At 47.0% G+C, this 25,681-nt stretch overlaps 1 protein-coding gene across 1 annotated transcript; it reads right to left on the bottom strand.

The window, feature by feature from the left end:
- Positions 1-2,918: 2,918 nt before the first annotated feature.
- On the bottom strand, positions 2,919-8,533 carry ctsa (cathepsin A). Its single transcript, XM_085275384.1, has 14 exons — positions 8,422-8,533; positions 7,089-7,255; positions 6,907-7,018; positions 6,778-6,828; positions 6,617-6,703; positions 6,384-6,539; positions 4,922-5,098; positions 4,738-4,829; positions 4,554-4,632; positions 4,330-4,478; positions 4,170-4,245; positions 3,923-4,012; positions 3,736-3,837; positions 2,919-3,267 (listed from the first exon to the last, which is right to left on the bottom strand). Exons 2-14 carry the CDS (start codon positions 7,253-7,255, stop codon positions 3,184-3,186), a joined length of 1,422 nt encoding a protein of 473 aa, XP_085131510.1. The 5' UTR covers positions 8,422-8,533; the 3' UTR covers positions 2,919-3,183.
- Positions 8,534-25,681: the final 17,148 nt, after the last annotated feature.

Here is a 25,681-nt window from a genome sequence, read left to right as displayed (position 1 = left end):
TTTATACTGGCAGACTTTAGCGGAGAGCCCCATCATCGTCCCCTCCCACCCCATCGCCAGATCGACCTGTCTCAGGTAAACCAGGGCCATCACAGGTGACCCCTACACCCCGCCCTGCCAACCCACCTCACCACTCTGAGCCATGGTCAGAGTGACCCTCATCACTCAGGACACTCACACAAAGACTGTATTCAGACAAAGTCCTTTTGGACTAGCTCTTTGCAAACTGTTCTCTGTTGTGTGCCTTTCTCTGATTTTTGTATTTATTCCTGCTGTCTACTATTTATATTTTATTGTGGCACAGCTGGTGTGGAGCACCCACACTTTCACTGTACATGCCCAATGACAATAAAGGGCTATTCTATTCTATTCTATTCTATTCTATTCTATTAAATAGACATGGGTATATAAACCTCTGTTTTACTTTGACTCCACACCTGAACAGAAAATGAGGTCAAAGTTCAGTGTCGGATTAAATGTGGGGGAACTATCAGTTTGATATAATCATTTATATTGAGAGCTCCAGCAGATTTTCAGTGGTAGGTCAGCAGTGTGGTTGAATGTGTCGTATGGCGTAACAAACCGATGACACGGTGCTGGATGAGTGGAGACGAGCGAGCCTGAGAGCACTGAAGCTTTGAGTAACACAAAGTTAGCGTACGTCTGTTTATTCTGTTCTGCAGGAAGTTTCACAAATACTTCACATCATACAGTATCAGTATCTGACGATATCACATGCAATCTATAAAGTCACTAAGAGCAATGCTTTAACCCTGACCTCTGTTCCTGCTCTCCTGTCATGTTCCCCTGAGTGAACTTTGGAAATACAGCGAGTCTGCTCGCTGAAGGTCCAGGCGCTGCATTTTCAAACAGTTTTTGTGTTTGCTGAAATGCTGCATTTGAAACTGCCTGACACAAAGTCATTACCGTCTCTATGCTCGTGTAGCAGGTTGAAAAAGCTACATGTTTATTTTTGTAAGAAAACCAATTACCCCCTTATTTTTTGTTTATTATTGTGACTTATTTTGACATTGTTATGTGTGCCAGACCATGGTTATATTTCATTATGCCAGTAGATGGTGCTCTCGCACTGCTGTGGAACTACCAGAGAAATTCTAGCTATAGGCTCTGTGCACGCGCAGCTCAGAAATAAATGAGCTCCGGCCTGAGCAAGACGCTAACTTCGGTGTCCTCGCTATTAATCCACAGTTTGCTCATATTTGGCTACGCAGTGCTCGTGTGCCGCTTGCTGCCGGTCCAGATTCCCCTAGGTCTGGTGCCGGTAACACTCGCTGCTCTGCTAGATGCTGAAGTGCTACAACCACAGCTTGTAGGCATCTGCAACATGAACGCTGTCCTGGATCGTTCTGTCTTTAAGCCCTGAGATATAAATGATGCACCAATAGGACTGTCTTTACCCATTATTGTTTCTCCATTGATGATGATGATGATGATGGTGGTGGTGAATCACCTACTTTTAAAAAACTAAATAAACAAGCGAGGGGATCAGGACAATCACAGAGGCCTGCGTGATAAACTGAGGGATTTCCACACAGATTTAATAACAACATGGACATGCAGGAAGACCGTGTGTCTGATGGCTTCATAAAAAAAGTCCCTAAATTACCGTCACACTCGTGGTGCTCACCATGGTGTCCTGTTAGATTTCATGCCTGTGGAGAAGAGCTCATATAAAATCATGCATGCCTGCAGGGCACTCGTTCCTCCTTCAGCTCCTTGATTCATCTGCCGTCTGAGACACACTAGCCTCCGCCACCACACCGCCAACAGCCGCAGCGACAGAATGATGTCAAATAACTTTAGTCCACATCTTCAAAGAGCCTGATTTGGTTTGTCACACTGCTAAAGACAAGATGTAAAGTCCATCAGGTGAGAGAGCAAAAGGAAATTCTTATAAACAGCAGGATCATGTCAACACAAGGAAAAGCTCAGCGCTAATCATCAGACACATTGAACACCAACCAACTCAAAACTAATCTGTTCAAATCTGCATATTCACTGTGAATCCACTGTTTGTTTTATCTTGTGCTTTGTTTTATTGTTCTTATCTTGCCATTGTCTTCTTATTGTAAAGTGTCCTTGGGTGACTTGAAAGGCGCTCATAAATAAAATTGATTATTATTATTACCCTGAATTATTTAAACCTGAACTTTACATTTAACCAAAATTATGACAAACATTTGTTTTATGTGTAAGATAAATACATGCATATCAAAATAAGCCAGCGACCTCATGTTTACAGGCAGAATCACTGAGCCTGTGAGGACACTGCAGGAACCCTGATGGTTCAGCCTTTTAGAAACAGCTCACCTGTTCTGACTGTTGGACAGCCTCTGAGTTCAGTCTGCCCCTTGCTGGTCAAACAGGGCGCAGACTTTCTTATATATTCTACTCTACACATTTAAACAGCTCCACGTTTCCTCTGTGCCTTTGGATCCAGGTGTCACACAGTCGTGTTCTCAGAGAGTTCCTGCCGCTGATCAAATACAGTACTGCAGCATTATTACAAAAATCACTGAGAAATTGTTTGTTCTCACTAAAGACAGGCTCTACCTGCACTCGGCCACGCCCCCGTTTGTACATAAAAAGGAAACAGGTGGAGCTGGAGGTGACAGAGGAAACGAGACAAAAGATGTTTTATGATTTTGTGCATTCTCAGTTTTTCTTCTTCAAACTGGAAAAACGTCTGCATGTTTAACAGGCTGCTCGATGTGCAGCTCATGTCACGCTGCAGAGGACCCAAGATGGTGGTGGAAGGGGGTGGAGTCTGTCCAGTTAAACATAAGATGAACCTTTATTAGTCCCACACGTGGGAAATTTTTGGTCACAGCAGTCAGGGTGTCCTGCGTGCGCTGGGAGATGCTGGACGCCATTTAGAGACGACATGAGAGACGAAGCTCGTTAAAAATCAGTTTTTATTTCCCTTTAAATCAAACAAGCAGCAACTTTCTCATTTACAATAAAAAGAAAAGAGTGGTGGCAGTGCTCGTTTCCATGGCAACCAAGAAGATGACCAGGTGACAAGCTGGTCCAGAGGAGTGACATGATTGGCTGAGGTCTGGAACGTGGTTGCAAAGCAACACAGAGGAGAGACGTGATGATTTGTTGACAGTGTGAGAAAAATAAATCAGATTAGAAGCCTGACAGGTCAGGGGTCAGAGGTCAGTAGGGCAGCTTCTTGATGAATCTGGTGAACATGGTGAAGGCAGCAGCTGGTTTGTCTGTTGGAACCATGTGACCTGAACCCTGCGGGAAGACAGCGGCACAGGTCAGAACAGTCGCCAGAAATCAGGCTTGAGGTGTTCACACGGAAACGCCCCGAGGCGGAGGAAACGCCCCGAGGCGGAGGAAACGCCCCGAGGCGGAGGAAACGCCCCGAGGCGGAGGAAACGCCCCGAGGCGGAGGAAACGCTGGCCGTTTCTGCCATCTGGTGGCTTTTCTGTGAAGTGCAGTAAGTGTCAGACTACACTTACCATGTGCCATTTTCTTCATTTACAAAGACAATTTGATTTGACGACGTTTAAAAACAAACTGAAATATTAAAGCAGATTTACACCAAACGAGACATTTTTGTTTGTTTCTTCTTCATAAATAAAGATACTGTAGAAACCTTAAGTGGTCCGATGATGAAAGAAAACAGCTGACTTGAAACAGAACCCCGCCCCAAAACATGACATCACACAGTCAGTGAGGATGATGATGGTGGCGTTTACCTTCACGGTGAGGAAGACAATGTTATCAAACTCTTTGACGAAGCCGCCGACTTGCTGACCGTCCACATCTTCGTAGATCCACGGACGCCTCTGGACTTGCACCTGAGACACAGGTAAGCACACCTGAGAGTCAGCTTATAGATCAGGTTACTTTGCGGAGGAAAACTCAATAAGATCTGAACTCCACCTGCTGCTGCAGAGACTCCACAAACCACTCGTCGCCCATGAAGTTGCACGCCATGTCCACGTCGCCATTATACACGAGGATGCGATACTTCTGCACAGAGAACACAACCGTCAACACCTTCCAGTCCATATTAGACAGGTGAAACAGGTGAGTCCTGTTAAAGGCTGGAAACATTTACACTGGGGGAAAATTTAAATTAAAAATAAATTAATTAATTAATTAAAAAAATGGGCGGAGCTTCACTGACTAGAGCGCCGAGCAGCTTCAGGTACTGTTTCCTGACATCCATGTAGAGCCGACCGTAGTTCCGGTTCACCTCAGAGCTGCGAGCGCAGAGCGGAGAGTCAGTGAGTCAGCACAGGTGAGGTGGACAGGTGAAACAGAGGTCAAGTGTGTGCCTGTGTTACCTGCAGATGACCCAGTCCAGAGCTTTGGGGCTGATGTGGAGGGCTTTTCTGACCAGCGGGTTGTTCAGGTACAGGTTGGAAGGGGTGGAGTTGGTGCAGGGGGGGTCCAGGCGGACAGACGGGAGCAGCGCCGCCAGACTTTTGACTTTCTAAAGTGAGAGAACCACCTGTTCAGGTGAGCGCTTTATAGATACTGTTTGGATCATCGGGTGACCTGAACTCACCTGCATCCACAGCCGGTTCCACTGATGGTGAATGAACGAGTTTCCCAGATCTCGGATCACCAGCTGGCCTCGCTCGACACTGACAACAAACAGGAACACACCTGTTTGAGCGCCATACGTGCTGCAGGTGAGCTCACGGACAAAAAAAAGATCACAGGCCGAACGTTAAAAGGCCACAGCTCACCTGAGTCTCTGCGGGACTCCACCTGGGCAGGAAGCGTACAGGTTGTATATGTTCAAACCTGAACTGTAGACGATGGTCTGAACCTCCCCCACCTGCAGAGGAAACGGGCAACACCTGAGACATAAAACCAGAGAGCCTACAGGTAGACGTCGGGTGCACCGCAGGTGAACCGGGTCGTACTCACGCTGTCCATGCAGTTCTGGTTCGGGTTGTCATAGAAGTTGCATTTCCCGTTGCTGCAGCAGTAGGTCTGAAGCTCCGCCCACAGGTGGCTGCCAAGCAGGCCGTGGTAGTAGGCGAAGTACACCAGAGAGTTGTCGTTCATCTCGTAGCTCGACATTCCATTCCCCACGGCGATGCCCTGCACCACAGGTGAGTCGGGTGAGGCAGGCATGAGGAGGCTGCTGATGTTTCCACAGCCTGAATATGACACGCCTGTTTTTACCACAGGTACACCTGTCTGCAGCTCAGGTGGGACACCCATTGATCACATGGTCTAAAAGCAGCATGTCACAGGTACACCTGTCTGCAGTGTTTTCTAATGATGTCACCACAGGAAGCACGTTCAAAGTGAACAGTGTCACCACAAACTCAGGTAAGAACAGATCTTTTTAATGCTTTGAGTGAGTTTTTCTGTGATCTGTAAAGAAGACTGCTACTAATAACAATAATAACACTGAATGGAAAGGTGGAGGCTTTACCCAGGTTTGGAGCAGCAGCCTGAGCAGAGAAGCCCAGACCTCCCACACCTTGGCCACCTCCTCCAACCCACCTGAGCAACATTGAGGCGTTCAAAGACCAGCCGAGAGAGTGATCTCTCCATCGTGTCCTGGGTCCGCATCACCTCGCCTGCCTCGTTTTCATGTGGAGGTAGCAGCTCTACTCCGAGTTGCTCTCCAGTGACATGTCTCTAACCCACACTGCACAGAAGCTCATTTCAAACCTCAGAGCTCGCGCGCACACGCACACACGCACATACATACATTTTTTTTTTCCCCCCCCATTTCCCGCCCCCCCCCAGTGGAAGCAGTAACGCTGTGCAGTCTTTGGAAAGCCATTTTCACAGGTGCATCAGGTATGATACAAACCACTGCAGTGCAGTACCTGTAATACCTACAGCATGTTCTAATCGCTCTAATAGGATATTATGGTCGACAGTATCGAACGCTGCACTGAGGTCTAGCAGGACAAGCACAGAGATGAGTCCACTGTCAGAGGCCATAAGAAGATCATTTGTAACCTTCACTAAAGCTGTTTCTGTGCTGTGCTGAGCTCTGAAACCTGACTGAAACTCTTCAAATAAACCTCTGCAGATGATCTGTTAGCTGTTTGACAACTACTCTTTCAAGGATGTTTGATATAAAGGAAGGTTGGAGATTGGCCTATAATTAGCTAAGACTGCTGGGTCTAGAGATGCTTTTTGAGTAAAGGTTTAACTACAGCCAGCTTGAAGGCCTGTGGTACATAGCCGATCATTAGAGATAGGTTGATCATATTTAAGATCGAAGCATTAATTAATGGCAGGACTTCTTTGAGCAGTTTTGTAGGAATGGGGTCTAAAAGACACGTTGATGGTTTGGAGGAAGCAGTTACTGAAGTTATTAACTTCAGAACTGTTACCTGCTGTGTGTCAGGTGCGTCATTACCTGCAGGTTGAGGCTGGCGTCCTCCATCACTCTCTCAGCGAGCGTGGGGATGTAGATTCCTCCGTAGCTCTCTCCGGTCAGGAAGAGCTCATTCTTGCTGTACTCTGGAAACAGGCGGAAGAACTCCTTCAGGGCCAGGTAGTTGTTCATTGACACCTGCAAAGAAAAAGAAAAAGCTGAACACCTGACCTCCGGGCAGCCAACCGGCAGCTGAGTCACTGAGGGTCACTGACCTCTGTGTCATTGGTGGCGTATTTCTGATCGTCCGAATAAGAGAAGCCGACTCCTACTGGGGACTCCAGGTACAACATGTTGGTAATCTGCACACAGATAGTCGACCAATCAGCTTTGACCTCAGCCGTGCGACCTCAACAAAAGTCACATGACAGCATACCTTGTTCCAGGCATACGGGTTGTACTCCAGCGTCGCACCGTCGCTCTGGATCTGAAATGACAAAAGGTCAGAGGTCAGGTGTGGAGTCACAGTATACCTGTAGGGGTCAGGTGGGCAGAGTTCACCTACCAGGAAGGGTCCATGTTCGGTCAGCAGTCCGTCCAGCGAGCTGCAGCCGGGGCCACCATTCAGCCACAGCACCAGCGGGTCCGAGGACGGTTTGTTCTGCGACTCAACGAACCTGAGAACAGAAGAAGTGGTCAGCTGACGGTCAGGTGAGGCGTGTCTTCAGGCGTGTCTCAGGTACTGACCAGTAGTGCAGGTGTTTGCCGTCAGCCACACTCAGGTATCCAGAGTACTGCTTGAAGCTCGGCTGTTTCTGCAGACCTGGCAGGTACGTGATCTCGTCGGCCGCTGGGGCCGCTTCCACGCCGAGCCATGCGGACAGGAAGTAACATGACAACAGCAGCAGCTGCATCTGATAGCAGATAGGAAGTAAAAACATCCAATAAAAATGCTCCTCCTGAGATTTCACCTTTATAATACTGAGGTAACGTCCAGCAGCTGACGTCCACGTGTTCCTTTCACTTTTGTCACACGATCACATGACACACAGCACAAATGATGTCATCTCTCCTGCAGGACGTTACTGATTAGCTCTACTGTCAGTTTTACTGACTTTGAGCAGGTTATCACGGACAGATCACCAGAAACAAAACTGATCAAATGTGATTTCACAGAGCTGTCGGAGCCCTGCCAGAAAATAAAATAAATAACCCTAAAAAATCCAAACAAAACAAAAAGAAAGTAAAACTAAATAAAAAAAAAAAAGCAGGAGGCTGTCCTCAGCATCAGCCTTTCAGAAAGGAAACAAACTAGAAATTAAACCTCAGTGATGATGTTAAAGTTTTAAAAGGGTTTTTCATCACTCAGTTTTATTACATCCAACCCTGATTTTAAGAAAGCGAACTTAAAACGCAAAGTTCAAAGTTCACCCGTTCTCTGAGGTAAACCTGTAAAACACGAGCACAGCAGGATCTCACACGCACACGTTAAATTAGGCAGAAATTTAAATGAAGACTGGTGGGTTCCTCTGACGGCCACGAAACACGTGATTTCAGCAGGAAGTGAGGTTTGTGTTCGCGGACTGATCACGAGACTTTCTGATTGGGGATCGATCAGAAGTCACGTGATTACTTTCCCGCTGAATGAACGAAAAGTTACGATTTGGTTGAAAAGTTGATTCTGTTCATCTGGACGTTTTACTTTCGGACGTGACTGAGCATGCGCCAAGAAAATTTACATTTGCAGTTTTTTGAACGGAGTTTGGCAGAAACACGCAGTTCGTGTCAGAATAACTGTTCAGCGACCGGAAACGGGTTTCAGTTTCAACACGAAACGTTTTCGACTCACAATCAGCTCGATTATCGATCAGAAAGCGATCAGTTTCTCAGAGTACTCGTTAACTGTCATGAAACAGAAGGCAGTGTGTGTGCGCGCCCTGATACTCTCTCTCACACACACACACACACACACATTTTAAACCCGGAAACGGGGACTATCACGCGCAGCATCAACTTTAACGTCTTAAATCAGACAGAATCCAAACGGACCTCTGAATGGAGACCTTCCTCTTTCACTCACCTCTTCTCTACGCGTCCACCTGCTTCACCTGGGCTCCTGCTCTGCAAATAAATTGGACACACCACGGTGAAGGAAAACAGCAGGTCATATGACAGCGGCAGGTCACATGACCCCTCCCTCCCCTCGGTTTTTTTTTTCAAACTTTATTTGTAGGGTTTTTTAGGATAACCTTTTTTTAAATTAACGATTAAGAACAATACGAATACAGACTCTCGAAGAGGATAAAACAGTAGAAGAACATTCAAAACAACAGAAAGAGCACCAGAGGGGTGTTAAAAGTGCAGAATAACAACAAAAACCTTCCAAGAGTCCGTAAATCCCTGTTACAGTGTTCTAAGTCGGAAGGCGGCCTGGCCCTACCAAACTTTATGTATTATTATTGGGCTGCCAATATTGTGACAATATCCACCTAGATGCAGGCTTTTAGGGAGGGCAGAGGGCCGCCTTGGTCCACTATGGAGCTAGACGGTCATCTCACTATATCCCCTGTTGCAATAATGTGTTCAAGTCTACCAGTCAGTCACAATGTTAATTTTAAAGATCCTGTGGTTAAGAACTCTCTCAATGTCTGGTTTCAGTGTCTGCTCCCCTGTTGCATCAAATCTTTTTTACCAGCTCTGAGCGATGCAGGGTTCAAGGTTTGGTACAGCAGAGGAATTATCTGCTTCTCTGATCTGTTTGTTAAAGGGTCATTTTTATCCTTTGAAACATTATCTAAAGATTTTGGAATCCCAAAGACTCACTTCTTTAGATACTTACAAGCCCGTAGCTTTGCAATTAAACACTTCACTTCATATCCAAGTCTACCTAATGACTGTCCATTTGAGGATTGTCTGCAATTTCGACTTATTGCTAGAGGCCACATCTCTCAAATATATAGCACACTGCAGCATATAAAGGCAGACTCTGTGTCCACAGCCAGGAACGCCTGGGAGCTGGACTTAAACCTCCAGATCCCAGACGACCTATTGGACCTTAGTGTTAGCAGGATCCATGAATCCTCAATCTGTATACGGCATTGTATAATACAGTTTAAAATTCTTCACCGGGCGTACCTAACCAAAGCTAAACTAGCCAAAATATACAATACCTCTGATGATAGATGTCCGAGGTGCAAGCAATCACCCGCCACTATGAGCCATATGTTCTGGACCTGCTCTGATTTGAACTGGTTAAGTCTGGTTCTGGGAATTCGTTTTTAAAGCTCTTTCATATGTGTGTGGGAAAACAATTTATCCCAATCCGATGACAGCAGTCTTTGGTGTACGGGATAACTTCTTATCAAATAAATGCAGTGGCTTTCTCATCTCTCCTGGCACGCAGGCTAATTCTTCTTAATTGGAAGGATTCAGGTCCGCCAGTGTTTGTTCAGTGGGTGAGAGAGGTGATGAGGTGCTTGCAGATAGAGCATTTGAGATACAGTTTGAGAGGGTCTCAAAGTAAATACTACAAAAGCTGGTCATCCTTTGTTGAATATGTGGAGAAGTTGTCATTTACTGAAGTATGATGTATTACTGCTTTTATCTGTGTTTGGGGGTTTTTCTCTTTCTTTCTTTAAAGCCACCTACTATCTGTAGCAAGCCGGAAAGAACTGCGCACAATGCAGCCCCCTTTTATTTATGTATTTATTTTATTCTATTTTTGTTTGTTTTGTTTTTTGGTGGGGTTTTGGTGTTTGTTTGTTTTTTTTGCCTTGTTCACATGGTAGTATTTTTTGTTTGTGCCCATAGATTATACATTTTCCTGCATCCAACTTGTTTGCCACTGCGTGGCACAACCGGTTTCACAATGGCAGTGTTTGTAATCTCAATTCGAGTTATATTTTTCTGTACTTTTCTCACATTGGAAAATCATAAATAAAGTTGACCAAAAAAAAAGTGCAGAATAAGAAAAAGGGAGCACAGGATAAACAAACAAACACTGGAGGCAAAGATGGAAACAGTAACAGATGACAAACACATCGTCTGATTTCAGTTTCTTTAGTCACATGATGTCTAAAGTCACTAATGAACCATGTGACGGACGGTTTACTATTTCTCCACTTGCTACAATGTATATGGTATTTACCTAATGTTAGTCACAGCAGAGATACGTGGATGTAAATGATCCGTATAGAAGGTAACATCAAATATATTAAACTGTGGGATGTCATTGACTTTCAGTGATAACCAGCTGTGCAGTTCTTTTTTTTTTAACTCCATTTTTATTTATTTTTAATGAGCAGTGATGGATCCCACACTTCCTCCACACAACTGTGCCCACATGTACAAGCAGACGCTCGCTCGCACAGGGCCAGTGTCCAGCTACAGCATGTTAAAGAAGGCAAGCATACATACATAGATACATAAGCACTCTTTGGCCTCATATGAGGCTAGGGTTGCCAACTCCCTGAAAAATAAATAAGGGACACCTCGTGGCCAGGGCCGGGCAACCCAGTTGCCTTCACCCTTCCCAGTGTGGTAGCTCTTTTTTTGTGTGTGAAATTATTTTTTAACCATTTGACTTGAACTTGATTTAAGCAGATGCATATTCTTTGTGATATGACCATATGGGAAACAAATGATCATTTAGCCATTTATTTTTAGCTCAAAATGACAACATTAACACAGTAAAACAGGTCTCTTTCTTAAACAGAAGCCTGTCATGCTTAACTTTTGAGAATATAAGTAAATCTTTCTTTAAAAGAACTCTGTCCTGCTTAACTTAAAATTATATAAATTAATAGAAAGCAATAGAACAAAAATATTCTTGTAACAGTGCACATATAGTGCATTTAGTACAATTGGCTTCAGCTGAGGTATTATTTCAGCTTTTCTAATGCTAATCAGCTGCTCCTGTTTGTAAACCCGCTTGTTCCCATGATTACGCATCATAACTCATCATCATTATTCATCTATGTATTACTTTTATGTGTTAGTGATCTATTTGTTGTAATCATCTATCCTTGCAGTTGTTTATTACACAAAATAAATTATATTATTACACTTCTGGCCACATAGCGCTGATATTCACTGCACATGCCCATATTAACCTTAACCAGAGGGTTTAAACAACAAACCAGTGTTTACATACCATATCTGCTTCTGCCGTGGCCTGGTGGACAAGAAATTGGTTAAGGGTTCCCCGAGCTTTCACGCCCCTCGTGTTCTTCATGTGCCCACCATTAGAAGCATGCCTATGGAAAAAGTGCGCCAGCACACAGTGCAATGCGCTTTATAGTGCACTTTTCCAGCCAGGTGTTTTCCTTTTCCCATTCCTCCCTGTACTTTTGCAGCCTTTTTTTTTCTTTCTCTGAGCGAACAAACATTGCTGCTCTAATGCTGGGCTTACACTGTGCGATTTTTGGCCCATTTTGAGCCGATTTTTGAGTCGTGCGACCGATTTGGTGATCGGCCCGATTTTGGCCTTCATCGTGCGTCGTGTAGTATACGTGGGATAACGAGAAGTGATTAACACCTCACGACCAGCTCCCGATCATCAGTGTTGGGGAGTAACGGAATACATGTACCGCCGTTACGTATTTAAAATACAAAATATGAGTAACTGTATTCCGTTACAGTTACCGTTTAAAAAGGTGGTATTCAGAATACAGTTACTTTGTTGAATGGATTACACTGCGGTACTTTCCTGTTTCATTTTGTCGTCGGTCAGGACTGTTTGGGTTTTGTTTGACAGCTACGTTCTGTTGTTCCAGGCGGCAGGGTTACGGTTGCCATGGTTACAGGGCAACGCTCTCTCTCTCTCTCTGCGACTGTGTGTTTCCTGGGTGAGAGAGCGCCTTTTCGTTGTTGTTGTTGTTGTTGTGCTAAGCTAACAGGCAGAATGCTACAAGCATAGCTCTAAAGAATGTAGCATCATGGGCAGTGTAGTCCGTGTTGCAGGGAGAATGGACTGCCATACACGTTATGTGTCTGTGAGCGCGAGGAGGGAGAAAAAGGGGAGTGGAAAGGTACGACTTGTCATCGAGGAAAAACGGAAGCTGGAAGCATCTAAATATAATAATTACTTCAGCCAATAAGAGTGCCTGACGAGCCCAGTTGTAAGTAAGCTATCCGGTTGTTCAGTGATGACGCGACGAATCCTACTTCCGGGTCTAAAGTAGTCTGCGTTTAATATGGCTTTTGTGTTGTTAACATGTTTAATGTTATGTATTTTCTTCTATTTGATCTCAAAAAGCTCCTAAAACAGTCAGTGATCACTGTTGACCTCCCTCGGCTTTTATTACCGCTAATCATTTATTTAAGCTCAGTTTTTAAAACCTTAGGATGTAACTACAGCCCAGCCCATGCAGCAGTATATGAATGACTAACCTCGTATTGTGGATGGATTATCTCAGTTGTTCTCCTGGCTGAAGTTTGGTCCTTTTACAGCATCCTGCCATGCGATTACATTTGTTCCTGACCACCGAGAACACTCACGTTAACTTTTATCGAGTGGAAAAAAAGTTAGCTTGTTTATATTGTAACGTTCACAAGAACCAGACGGTTGGGGTCTCAGTTTGTCCGTTTATTCGGCACATAAGCCAGCGGGTTGTTAACTCAGGGGGAAGCACTCTCGAACTACACCTCTCTTCAGCCTGGCACACACACAGAACAACCAGGTCCCCCCACCCCTTCCTGTACACCACCCTCACTACTTCCTGCAGCCCAACCAAACATGAATCTTAAAGGAACAACAACAGTGTGCAGAGAAAACCAACATGTCACTGTCCAGTAACACTTAACCATCGTTACACTGCCCCCCCAGCAATAAGTTCCTCGTCCCTGAGGGAACGACACAGTCTCTGAGGCGGGGCGGTAGCCTACGTTCCCTCCTTGACCTCCTGAGCCCCTGAGGAGGACGCGGAGCTTCGGGGCTTTGGGGTGAAGAGTCCGAGGGGGGGGAACGCAGCCCCGGTCGGAGGCCCCTCTGAGCAGGGTCATGGACGCGCTGTACACGTCCCTCTGGAAAGGAGGGGAGGGACTGTCCTCTGTAGGGGGCCATCCGGTCTCTGTGCAGCGCTACTATCCTCCCCCTAGGAGGCAACTGCACCCTGTAAACAACCTCCCCCACTCGCTCTAGGACGCTGCAAGGCCCCACCCAGCTGCTATCCAGTTTAGGACACCGTCCCTTCTTCCTCTTTGGGCTGTAGACCCACACCAGCTCCCCAGCACGGAAGTGCCTCCCTTTAGTGGTGATGTCGTAATTCCTCTTTTGGCGCAGGCCTGCCTTCGCCAGCTGCTCTCGGGCGTAGGAATGTGCAGAATCCAGCCGGTCCTGCAGCTTCCTTGCGTAGTCCCGGCCCGGTGGTGCCTCTGGCGCGTCCGGGGGTTTCCCAAAAGCCAACTCTGCAGGAGTTCTCAGCTCTCTCCCTAACATGAGCAGGGCAGGCGTACATTGGGTGGAGTCCTGCACTGCCGACCTGAAGGCCATGAGGGTAAGGGGAAGATGGTAATCCCAGTCCCGTTGGTGTTCTGAGGTAAGGATGGCTAGCTGCTGGGCCAGCGTCCTGTTAAACCTTTCCACCAGCCCATCGCTTTGGGGGTGAAGTGGGGTGGTGCGGGTTTTCTTAGTCCCAAGGCGTTCACACATGGCAGCAAATACCTTGGACTCAAAGTTACGCCCCTGGTCACTGTGGAGGGTCTCTGCTGTTCCAAAGCGGCTGAACATCCCCTCCACTAATACATCAGCGACCGTCTCAGCCTCCTGATCTGGGATGGCGTATGCTTCCGGCCACTTGGTAAAATAGTCCATGGCCACAAGAACATAGCGGTTTCCTCTGTCTGTGCGAGGAAATGGGCCCATGACGTCCACAGCTACTCGCTCCATTGGGGCTCCTGCTGGTTGCTGCTGAAGCTGAGCCCGGAACTGGTCTTGTGGCCCTTTGTGTGAGGAACATGCATCACAGCTGCGGCAAAAGTCCTCCACATCCCTCCGCTGTTGACCCCAGTAATAGCCCTGGCGGAGGCGGCGAAGAGTCTTGGAGACCCCAAAGTGGCCAGAGCCAGTGCTCCCATGGCAGGCTCCCAGCACAGCTGACCTCAGCGACCTTGGCACCACAACCTGCCACCTCTCCTCCCCCGTGGCAGGATCCTTCCAGGCACGCTCCAACACCCCCTCCTTCAGCCTGAGAGCTGCAAACTTGGCCCACAGCCCCCTGGTACAGATGGAAAACCCAGTGACCTCATCCCAAAGGGGTTGCTCCCCCTTCTCCAGCCACTGCAGGACCGGCAGCAGGTCTGTGTCTTGTTCCTGCCGTGCCCTCCACTCCGCTGCATCCACCACCAGAAGAACCCTGCAGGCGAGCTGTGCTGCTCCGTCTATTGTCGTGAGTTCCCGCTCTATTTCCTCTTGCTTCTCACAGTAACGGCAGCCAGCTGCAGCACATGGGCGGCAAGAGAGGGCGTCTACGTTAGAATGGTGCGTCCCTGCTCTGTGCTCCACGGTGAAATTGAAGGCTTGGAGCTCCTCCAGCCAGCGAGCCACCTGTCCCTCTGGCTCCCTGAAAGACATCAGCCACTGAAGGGCAGCATGATCAGTTCTGACAACAAATGCTGTGCCGCACAGGTAGTATTTAAAGTGTCTCACCCCCGCCACCACAGCCAACAGCTCTCGTCGTGTGACACAGTAGCGCCGCTCGCTCCTGTTCAGGACCCGGCTGAAGTACGCCACCACCTTCTCCCCTTCCGGTCCAACCTGCGACAACACCGCTCCCAGCCCCACATTACTTGCGTCAGTGTCCAGGACAAAAGGCAGGGCGGGGTCAGGGGGGGCAAGGACTGGGGACTCTGTCAGCGATCTGCGGAGGGTGTCGAACGCCTGCTGACAGTCCTGGGTCCAGATGAAGTCACGGTCCTTCTGCAGCAGGTGGAAGAGTGGTGCGGCTATGGAGGAAAAGCCCTTCACAAACCTCCTGTAATAAGACGCCAGTCCTAGGAAGCTTTTGAGCTGTTTCTGGTCTGCTGGTGTGGGCCACTCGGTAATGGTGTGAATTTTTTCCTCCAAAGTGCTGATGCCCTCACGACCCAGCTTGTGGCCCAGAAACTCCACCTCCCTCCTCATGAAGTGGCACTTGTCGGGATGCAGCTTCAGGCCTGCAGCCGCCACCCTCTCCAACACTTGTCTCAGGGCATCCAGGGCAGCATCAAAGGAGCTCCCGTGCACTAGAAGATCATCCAGGTAAACCAGACACCGTTGCCGTGGGACGCCAGCCAGCACACTGTCCATGAGCCTCTCGAAGGTCGCAGGAGCGTTGCAAAGGCCAAAACTCAGGACTTTGAACTGCCATAGTCCCCTGTTAGTGCAGAAGGCTGTCTTCGGTCTGGATTCCGGGGACAGTGGCACCTGCCAGTAGCCACTCCGCAGGTCCAGGGTGGAAAACCAGGAGGACCCGGCTACTAAGTCGAGGGACTCATCAATCCTGGGAAGGGGGTAAGAGTCTTTCTTCGTCACTTTGTTGAGTGGTCTGTAGTCCACACAGAAACGCATCCTAGGACTTTTTTTCTTAGGCACCATCACCACCGCGGAGGCCCACGGGCTATCAGATGGTTCTATGATGCCCGCCTTCATCATTTCACACAGCTCCCTGTCTGCAGCCTCCTGATGAGCCAGGGGCAGGCGGCGGGGGCGCACTTTAATAGGCTGGGCATCCCCGGTCTCAATGACGTGCTCTACCAAGTGTGTCAAGCCAACATCACTTTCTTTCAGGGCAAAAATGTCACTAAACTCTTTTAGTACCTGCCATAGACTCTCTTGCTGCTGTGGAGTCAGCCCCTCACAGTTCTTTGACCAGATACTCCTCACTGCTGAGAGCCTCTCCTCCTCCTCCTCCTCCGCTCGCTGTTCTGCTGGCGGGTCTGCAGGGGTCTCTGCGGTGGAGGTGGACGCCGCGGCAGATGCTGTGCAGACCGGGGGAGGAATAAGCGGCACCTTCTTCCCATCAGGGAGTACGAGGAGGCCTTTGCCTAAGTCCAGTACACCACCAATGGCTCGTAAAAAATCCAGCCCAAGGATGCAGGCGTCCTGCATGTCAGCCACCCAGGCAGCATAAGACACACCGAGGTCCCCCACCTTGAACTGGAACACTCCCTTCCCTCTCATTGGGGCCAGATCACCGGTCACAGTCTTAAGTTGCACGTTAGTCGGTTGTACAGCAGCTCCGGTTGGGACAATATCGGGTCGGACCAGCGTTGCATTGGATCCCGTGTCCAGCAGGGCCGTACAGGACACCCCCGCAATCGTCACTGGAACATGGCAAAAGCCGCCAACCTGGGTCCAGCCCACAGTGATGGCCGCACCGGGTGGAGGTGGCGGTGGTGTGGGGATGTCGTTCTCCCAGGCCCGTGTACTCCCGCCTACACGGGCCCATGGGCGTTTCCCTGAACCGCTGCAAGCTTGGGGCACTGCCTGATGAGGTGTCCGACTTGTCCACATCCCCAGCAGTTCTGAGGTCGGCGGTGTGGGTCAGCCCGAGGGGAAGGCGACTGCAGCGAAGCTGTCTGCACCAAACTGCACAGGCCCGCTGGCGTCTCCATCTGTTCCACAGGTGCTGACACAGCCCTCACCACGTGTGCGTCGTCAGCGCCCCCAGAGGATCCTGCAAGCATCTCCCTCTCCAACGCTAGCTCCAGGGCTGCACTGAGTGTGGCCGGCCGAGCAAGCTGAGTTTGCATGCGGAGCTCTTTAGGGCTCAGGGCCTGCAGGAACTGGTCCCGAGCTAACTCCGCCTGCACTGATGGTGGCATGCTGTCATACGCCCTCCGGCAAAGGCACTCGACTTCATGGGCCAAAATGCGGAGGGGCTCACCTGGCAATCTGCGTCTGTTGTGGAACTCCGACCTCAGCAGCACTGGTTGGTTATACTGCCCGAAGCGCCTCTGAAGTGCTCCGACCAGAGCATTATAATCTCCCCTCTGCTCCTCGGTCAGCAGCAGCAGGCATGCAGCTGCATCCTCACACAGGCACAAAGCCAATTGGAGAGCTTTATGTTCCTCAGACCAGCCAGCTGCAACAGCTAACAGCTCGAACTGTGCGATAAACACTTCCCATGGCGTCTTGCCGCTGAACTTAGGCGTTTTTATATTCGCTGCAGCTTGCTGGGCGCCGCCATGTTTGTTTACATCACGTGACGGCGCGCCAAGCGAGGTCGACTCCTTCCCGCCGGAATCGCAGCCGCTGTGCGAACAGTTCCCGAGCCTAGTCAAACTTGGAGAAAATCCAGCCTCGGCAGACAGCCGCAGCGCCGTTTCCCTCACTCCATGGGCGGGCGAGCGCGGACGAACCTCCCTCTCCTCCGTCTCCTTCTTAATCCTGCCCGGCAACATCCTCGTCTCGTAACGGCAAGCGTCGCCGGCAACAGGGTCTCGGGCGTTCTGGGGTTCTTTTTTCTTTCTTCACTTCTGACACCAATGTAACGTTCACAAGAACCAGACGGTTGGGGTCTCAGTTTGTCCGTTTATTCGGCACATAAGCCAGCGGGTTGTTAACTCAGGGGGAAGCACTCTCGAACTACACCTCTCTTCATCCTGGCACACACACAGAACAACCAGGTCCCCCCACCCCTTCCTGTACACCACCCTCACTACTTCCCGCAGCCCAACCAAACATGAATCTTAAAGGAACAACAACAGTGTGCAGAGAAAACCAACATGTCACTGTCCAGTAACACTTAACCATCGTTACAATATTATGCTAACATAGCTGTGTCGCTAGCGGTCACGTAGCACATCATTATATACCAGCTAGCCCAACTTCAGTAACCCTACAAACGTCACTGCTGTTTAGTTTTCTGTCTTCATTTATGCTGGAAGTGATAGCAGAGCTGTACGTTTTAATTTGTTTCCAAAACCCCACAGTCAGGACATGCTATATTGTATTTAGATAGAAGCTAGCGAGCTAACTCCCTGCTAACTTCTAACTCCGTTAAATGTCATAAATTCCGTTTTCATGGATGCCTGGATGTTAAACTCAATTGTTACACCTGGTAGAGCAGAACGCTGATCATTTTATTAAAGATGAAAGACTTTAGACAGTTTTTCAACTCTCAGTAATCCCATAGTGATCGTTTGATATATGGACCTGCAGCGGAGTTTAGACCCAGACACGGCTAGTGACGTCAGACTGAACAACCGGATTAAGAACTCGACTGTACACCGTGTTCGTGTTTTCCTCCGAAAACAATAAGTTCCGTTGGAGCAGCCTTTCAACGTCTCTCTCTGTCTCTCGCCAGAAAAGTTGACCCACACAACAAAGTAAAGCTATTTTTCGGCTACGAGCCGACAGGGACCCCGCGGTATCAGTCAGAGGTCCCTTTACTACAGTTCGGAGTCGCGGACCTTCAGTAATAGTAATAAATCACACAGCAATAGTACATTCACGTTGTTGTAAAAAGCATGATAATATATTAAGTAATCCAAAGTATTCAGAATTACAGAATACATTTTGGGGCATGTATTCTGTATTCTGTAATGGAATACATTTTAAAAGTAACCTTCCCAACACTGCCGATCATCAATCGCTCGTAAGGGTGTCACCACAGGCGCTCACATTGCTCACGCGCAAACACGTAAACGTCGGTGAAAAAGATGGAGCAGCACGGCTGTGCAGCGTGTGATCTGGACACAAGCGATGGAGGCACAACTTGTAGAACTTTGGAAAGCTCATCCGAGCCTTTTCGATGTGGCATCACAAAATTATCACGACCACAACAACCGTGAAAATAGTTGGATTTACACTGTTGCTCAATCACAGCTGCCTGATTAATGTTTTTCATTAGCAATTTAGCAAAGTTGATGGTGGTGGTGTGTCTGTGTGAGTGAAAGACAGAGAGAGAGAGCGACAGATTTTCTGTTATAACCTTCATTTTATGGACGCACAGTGTGCCGTCCGAGACTTGCACCGCAGTGTCGGCGTTTGTTTCCCTGTTGGCCATGCTTCTTGTTGTGGTCATCTGTTGTCTTCCGGTATTTTCTTCGTAAGCGACCTTTCCTCGACCAATGAGATAAGCGGTAATCTGACTTGTCATACTCGAATTGTCATAAGTGTGCTGTCAGCTCATTGGTCACAAAGCAGGAGAGGGGCTGGGAATTATGTTTTCAAACAAAGCGTTAATTCCATTAAAAGTTATAGACTACTTTTGATTCTCACTGTATTACGGGACAAAGTGCGTCCCTTATTAGCTCAATACGGGACGTGAACTTTTGTTTCTAAATACGGGACGATTCCGTTTTTTAAGGGACGGTTGGCAACCCTATATGAGGCAGTCCTCCGGTCTCCCCGTTCCCTGTGCCATCCATAAATAAATGTGTGTGTGTGCCGAGAAAGAGAGCTCCCAACACTAGGTGGCGCTCTTCACTGTATTAACAAAGGCAGCATGGGTCCCCCGTTTCTCAAAAACAGGTCTCTGTAGTCTGAGTATGTAATGTGTTCCATCAGATAGGCACCACACACTTTCTGGATCCAGATGTTACATGTGGGAGGTTCTGGTTTTAACCACCTGACAGTTCTGGTTTTTAGGGCTGCAGTCAGTAAGTTCTGGACTCCTTCCCAACACTAGGACGTCATGGAATATTTACTTTGAAAACTGCCTCCAGTTTAGGGCAGAGCCCAAATATATGGGTATGGTTGGCAGAGTGTGTCCCACAGTTGCTCCAGCATGAACATGTGTTGGGCCCATCTGAGCAGTTCTGCTGTTCTGTAGAATCTGGTGATAATTTTCCATCTAAACTCTCTCCAGCTGACCAAAAAACAGCTGATACAGGATCAGAAAAAGAGCACAGGTCCACCTCAAATGTAAACCTCCTCAGATACTGGGTATATATTATTAATTACCTTAAAATGGGTTTGTTTAACTTTTGGGGGAACAGGCCACTTAACAAATTCCGAAAACGCTTTTTCCATGAGTGACTGATGCCCGTGAAGGCCTGCAGACGTCTACCCAAGTCAAACTCATGGAAAGGAATTGATTTGAAGTTCACACTAATAAACTTATTGTTACATTTGCTATCATTTAAATTACAGTTTCCCATTTTTAAACTTGGCAGCGCTGGTTTGACGTCAGAATATAACAATGTGTTGCATATTAGCTGCTTCAGAGCTAATGGGATAGCGTGACAAGCCTTTCTGTAATGTTTTAGTGGGCAGTCTAAATTGTTTCTCTTCAGAAAAGATACAAAATCCAATAAAGCACCATTAGAGTCCAACAAGTCAGTTACAAACAAGATGCCGCTCAAACCAGTTTCTGATCAATAATAACTTTCTGTTAGTGGTTTAAGTCTATTGTTCCACATTCTCAACATGTGGGGAGAGAAGTTGTGCAAAAATCATTTTCCAGGCGTAAAGAATCTGTTTATGGAAACTAGGTAGTTTAACAGGAATTGTACTGATCTCAGTCACATCCTAATAAAAAATCAATCCCTCGTAATTCCTTGAATGAAGATCTGAGAATACGACACCACATGGAGTCAGCATGTGGGTGACAGATTAGTTGATGAGGTACATTGTAAATAAGCACTGTAGAGCAATGATCTAATGTGATCCCAGAAAAAGGAGTAAAATTCCACCATTAGCCCATCAGTTCCTGCTGATTTGGGTATTTGTTCGACTGCCTTGTCCAGCGCTTCTGTTGCAAGTTTACCCTTCATATGATCCTTCACACTTTCGTCCAATGTTCCAATAAAGCCTCTAAGACTCTCAGGAAACACAGTACCATTCGCCGCTGAATAGTTGGACTTATAAAGGTTGCTGCAGAATTGTAATGTTTCTTCATTTACTTTGTCTTGGTCCTCAGTCAAATCTCCTCAATATCCAGTGATTGACTCTTCTTTTCAGTGTTTCTCTAAATTAAAGACGTAGGAAAAGTTTTTCTCTCCCTCCTCCATCCATCCAGCTCTTGAACGAACATAGGCGCCGTTGGTTTTCTCTAACAACAGTTTGTCACATTGGGATTGAAAATTATTTAGTTGTAATTGTTCATCCAGTGATGAATCCTGTTTCCAGCACAGCTTGTTAATGCCCTCAATAATGGTTTGTTGCTCCTGTCTTTTCTGTTTATTGGCACATTTGCTCATTTGAACTGCCGTCTGTTTCACTTGGACTCTGAACCATTCCTATTTGCTCACTTGTGACAAATCCAGTTGGTCTATTTCCACCATTAGATTTTTCACTTCAATACAGAAGTTGTCATTATGCAGAAGGCTGTTATAAAATTTCCAAGTAAGAGATCGATGTCTCTCTTCAGTTAATGAGATGGACAAGGAAATCAAACAGTGGTCAGTAAGAGGCTGAAACTTCACACCTGGAGATGTCGTTCATCAAACTGTTAGATCTTATAAGATCTAACAGTAATCAGTCCTTGAACATTGACCATTGTTCAGTTGAACCAAGTATAATGAGATGCAGATTATTCAGCCTCCAACAGTCAGTCACACAGGCTGTGTCCCAATCCAGCGACCGCACGCTGTGGAGTACGCGCAGTTCGTGCACTACGTATGGCGCGTGCTAGGAAGTACGAGAAGTGCGGAAGTGAGAGGCTTGTGAAACAGGCCTTCGTCGCGCTGCTCAGGTTGACTAGCAACTATGATACTAACCGCGAGAAACGTTTCATACAGCTTTGTGTGACAGAAATGAAGGAGAAGTGGACTTCCGGTGGCTCGAAGCACCGCATGGCCGCATAGAGAGTGACCTCCGGCACCAACCGTGTGTTTCCCCGGACTCGAGAGCTGTATTAGGGCTACATTGCCATTTTTCGACTCAAGAATGAGTGGGGATAAATCTAAAAAGGGAGGATACGGGCTACGAAACATTCTTGACTGTGAAATGGAGAAGGACGCCGCGGCTAGTGAGGCAAGCCTCGCATCGGGACAAGATGGCGACCGAGGTGAAGGTCTGGGTTGGCTTCGGGATGCTGTGAGTAGCATACTGGTGGCCGAAATGGCTACATTGCGAACCGAATTGAAGAGTGACTTCAAAGCATTCGGTACGGAATTTCGGGAGGATGTAAAGAAGCAAATGGCCGAACTCTCTAAGGAATTGAATCAAAGATTACACGAGATGGCGGATCAGGTGGAGGAGATGACTGGTCGGCTAAAGCACGTCGAGGACAACATGGCTGACTCGGAACGCTGGGACATTGGTGTTAGGGATACACTTGTGCAGCTGTTGGAAAATCAACGGGCGCTTCAGGAAAAGGTGTCCGATATGGAGGGCCGCGCTAGACGCAAGAACATCCGGATCTACGGTGTACCGGAAAACTCGGAGGGCTCGTCGGTGACTACCTTTGTTGAAAATCTGATCAAAGAACACCTAGGCGAAGATTTCGGCCCGGACCGTGCTCTCGGCATTGAGCGCGCACACAGCGCGTTGGGACCGAAACCACCCCCGAACGCCCCACCACGCTCAATAATAGTGCGCTTCCTCCGGTTCTCTGTTAAAGAAGAGATTCTCCGCACGGCGTGGAACAAAGGGGTACATATCCAAAACAAACGGGTGTATTTCGATCATGACTACTCTCTGAAAGTGCAGAAAAGGAGACGGGAATATATCCCAGTTAAGAAGGCTTTGAAGGACAACGGGATCCGTTTCCAGACACCACTAAGTAAGATGCGAGTGTTTTATGCGTCAGGCAATGTCCTATATAATACCGCGACCCAAGCTGCCGAGGATTTAAGAAAGCGGGGAATAGCCGTGGGTAAGATCACCTTGGGGAACCAAACCAACAGGATGACAGAGGACACGATAAAGCAGCTACTTCCTTGGGAAACGCAGACAGCACACTGCGGGGGCGGCTTCCAGCAGCACGTGTGGGAAAAACTCCAAGCATTCCGGAGGGAGCAAGAAAAAGTGCCAGCAGACGAGTGAACAGCTGATGGCGGGACAACGGTGAGATAGCTGGCGGTAGAGTTTTGATAATCTAACCGCAGGAACACTGACTTTCGTATCCTTCAGAATTCATATTTCTTTAGGTTGGTGCCTACGGACATGGTTAGAGAACCACCACGTTATGTCTAGTAGCGATAAGAGACTGTTTCGTTTATTTTTTGCCCTTTTTTGGCTTTTTTGTCGGTCACTCCCCTCTTGTCGGATGAGGAGCCCCACCTTGTGGCCAGTCCCCTCAATGTCAAAGGACACTCTTATATCCTTTGTATTGGAAGCTCCTGTTAATGTTTGGTGTGTTTGCTGTTCAGTGAGTTCTGGTTGTGATGTTCTGAGGTCTGGGTTGATTATGTTGTATTCCACATATCCACTTGATGGCTTATAATTTCTATAAAATGCTGTCACTAAATGTAAATGGCCTGAATAGCCCTATTAAAAGAAGCAAATTAATTTGCCAAATTGAAAAAGGAGACCGTAGATTTGGCATATTGGCAAGAAACTCATCTAGATAATGCAGAACATGAGAAATTAAAAAAGATGGGTTTCAGACATACATTCTATTCATCGTATAGGGCCGGGAAAAAACGAGGAGTAGCTATCCTTATCTCAAATAAAATAAAATTTGAACATATATCTACTCTAAGTGATAAGGAAGGTCGGTTTGTTTTAGTAAAAGGTAGAATAGAGAATAAGACGGTCACACTATTAAATGTCTATGCACCCCCAGGAAGCAACGCAAGCTTCTTTAAGAAGATATTTGATTTGATCTCTAAGGAAACGGTGGGAACTCTTATTTGTGCAGGAGATTTTAATTTACTGTTAAATCCCAGATTAGACTCAAATAATAGGGACAGGAAAAGCACGTCTGGAGGGAAACGGGTTAAAGGAATGTTAACGGAATTAGGACTTATTGATGTGTGGCGATCTATCCATGGGTCAGCGTCAGGATTCACTTTTTACTCTGCTCGACACTCAGTGTATTCGAGGATAGATTACTGTTTTATGTTTAATAGGGATTTACACAGGATAAAAGATTGCAGAATAGGTCCAAGAGATGTCTCTGACCACAGTGGACTTTATATAACGTTACATTTGGACGGGACACGGAAGACAACTTTGTGGAGACTAAATACCGGTATGTTAAATGACCCCGCTTTTGTGAAACAAATGACAGCCGATCTTAACTTGTACCTGCAGGACAATAATGGAGAGACAAATCACAGTATTGTATGGGATGCAGCCAAAGCTGTCCTCAGAGGAAAAATAATTGCGTGGTCGACCATGATTAAAAAGAAAAAGTCACAAGAATTGTTACAACTGCAGAATAGATTAATGGCCTTGGAACAGTCAGGTCTAAAGGATAAAAATACTATAGTAACCCACCAGATCAGACCGATTAAGCAGGAGATAGATAAGATATTGAGCGAAGAAGTAGAGAAAAACATAAGGTTCATGAAACAGAGGTATTATGAGGCGGGGCCTAAGGCGGCGAAGCAGTTGGCGTGGCGGATTAGAAAACAGCAAGCTGAAAATAATATTTATAAGATTAGAGACCCGGTTGGTAACAATGTTGTAACTGACCTGGATGAAATTCAAAAAGTGTTTGAAAAGTATTACAAATCCTTATATAGTCAATCTACTCAGGGTGATGTAAATAAGATGACTGACTTTTTGAATTCCTTAGACCTGCCTACGATTGGTCGAGAGGCAAATAATAAGTTAACGTCCTTAATATCTCGGGAAGAAATAATTAAAGCTATCTCCAGCCTTAAATCCAATAAATCACCAGGTACTGACGGGCTCCCTGCCGAATGGTACAAAACCATGAGGGAAAGCCTTCTTCCCCTGTTGGAAACTAGTTTTAACTACATTTTGAAAGGAGGTCTGGTACCTCCCTCTTGGAAGGAGGCCTTCATATCGGTTTTGCCAAAGGGGGGGACAGGATAGACTAAACTGCAAATCTTATAGGCCGATAAGTGTCCTGAACTCAGACTATAAACTATACACAACTATTTTGGTGCGAAGAATGGATGCTGTAATGCCTTCTTTGATTGATGAAGACCAAACGGGTTTCTTGAAAAATAGACAAACCCACGATAATATTAGCCGAGCTTTACACATCATCGAACACATTAATAATAAGAAAACAAGCTCAGTTATTCTTAGTTTAGATGCTGAAAAAGCATATGATTCAGTGAATTGGGACTTCCTCTTCCTAGTGATGAAAAGATTTGGTTTCTGTAGCGAGTTTATAAGATGTTTCCAAGCTCTTTATTCTCTCCCTACTGCCAGAATAAAAATTAACGGTAGCCTCTCCGATACTATTTTTCTAGAACGAGGATGTAGACAGGGGTGTCCAGCAAGCCCCTACCTCTTCAACTTGTTTATCGAACCTCTAGCCCAGGCTGTA

Source organism: Mchenga conophoros, linkage group LG5, assembly GCF_057382185.1.
Source record: "Mchenga conophoros isolate Kocher_MC1m ecotype Shallow Benthic linkage group LG5, M_conophoros_male_GT1.1, whole genome shotgun sequence".
NCBI lineage: Eukaryota > Metazoa > Chordata > Actinopteri > Cichliformes > Cichlidae > Mchenga > Mchenga conophoros.
The sequence above is the reverse complement of the archived record's forward strand: the minus strand, read 5'-3'. Positions and strand labels throughout refer to the sequence as shown.

What these genes read in the sequence shown, in the direction of transcription:
- ctsa (XM_085275384.1), bottom strand. Translation starts at nt 7,255, where the DNA reads ATGCAGCTGCTGCTGTTGTCATGTTACTTCCTGTCCGCATGGCTCGGC. An exon ending in GGAGTCCCGCAGAGACTCAG is followed by an intron (nt 4,633 to 4,737) that starts GTGAGCTGTGGC and finishes GTTTGTTGTCAG; the next exon opens with TGTCGAGCGAGGCCAGCTGG. An exon ending in CTGGACTGGGTCATCTGCAG is followed by an intron (nt 4,246 to 4,329) that starts GTAACACAGGCA and finishes CTGCGCTCGCAG; the next exon opens with CTCTGAGGTGAACCGGAACT.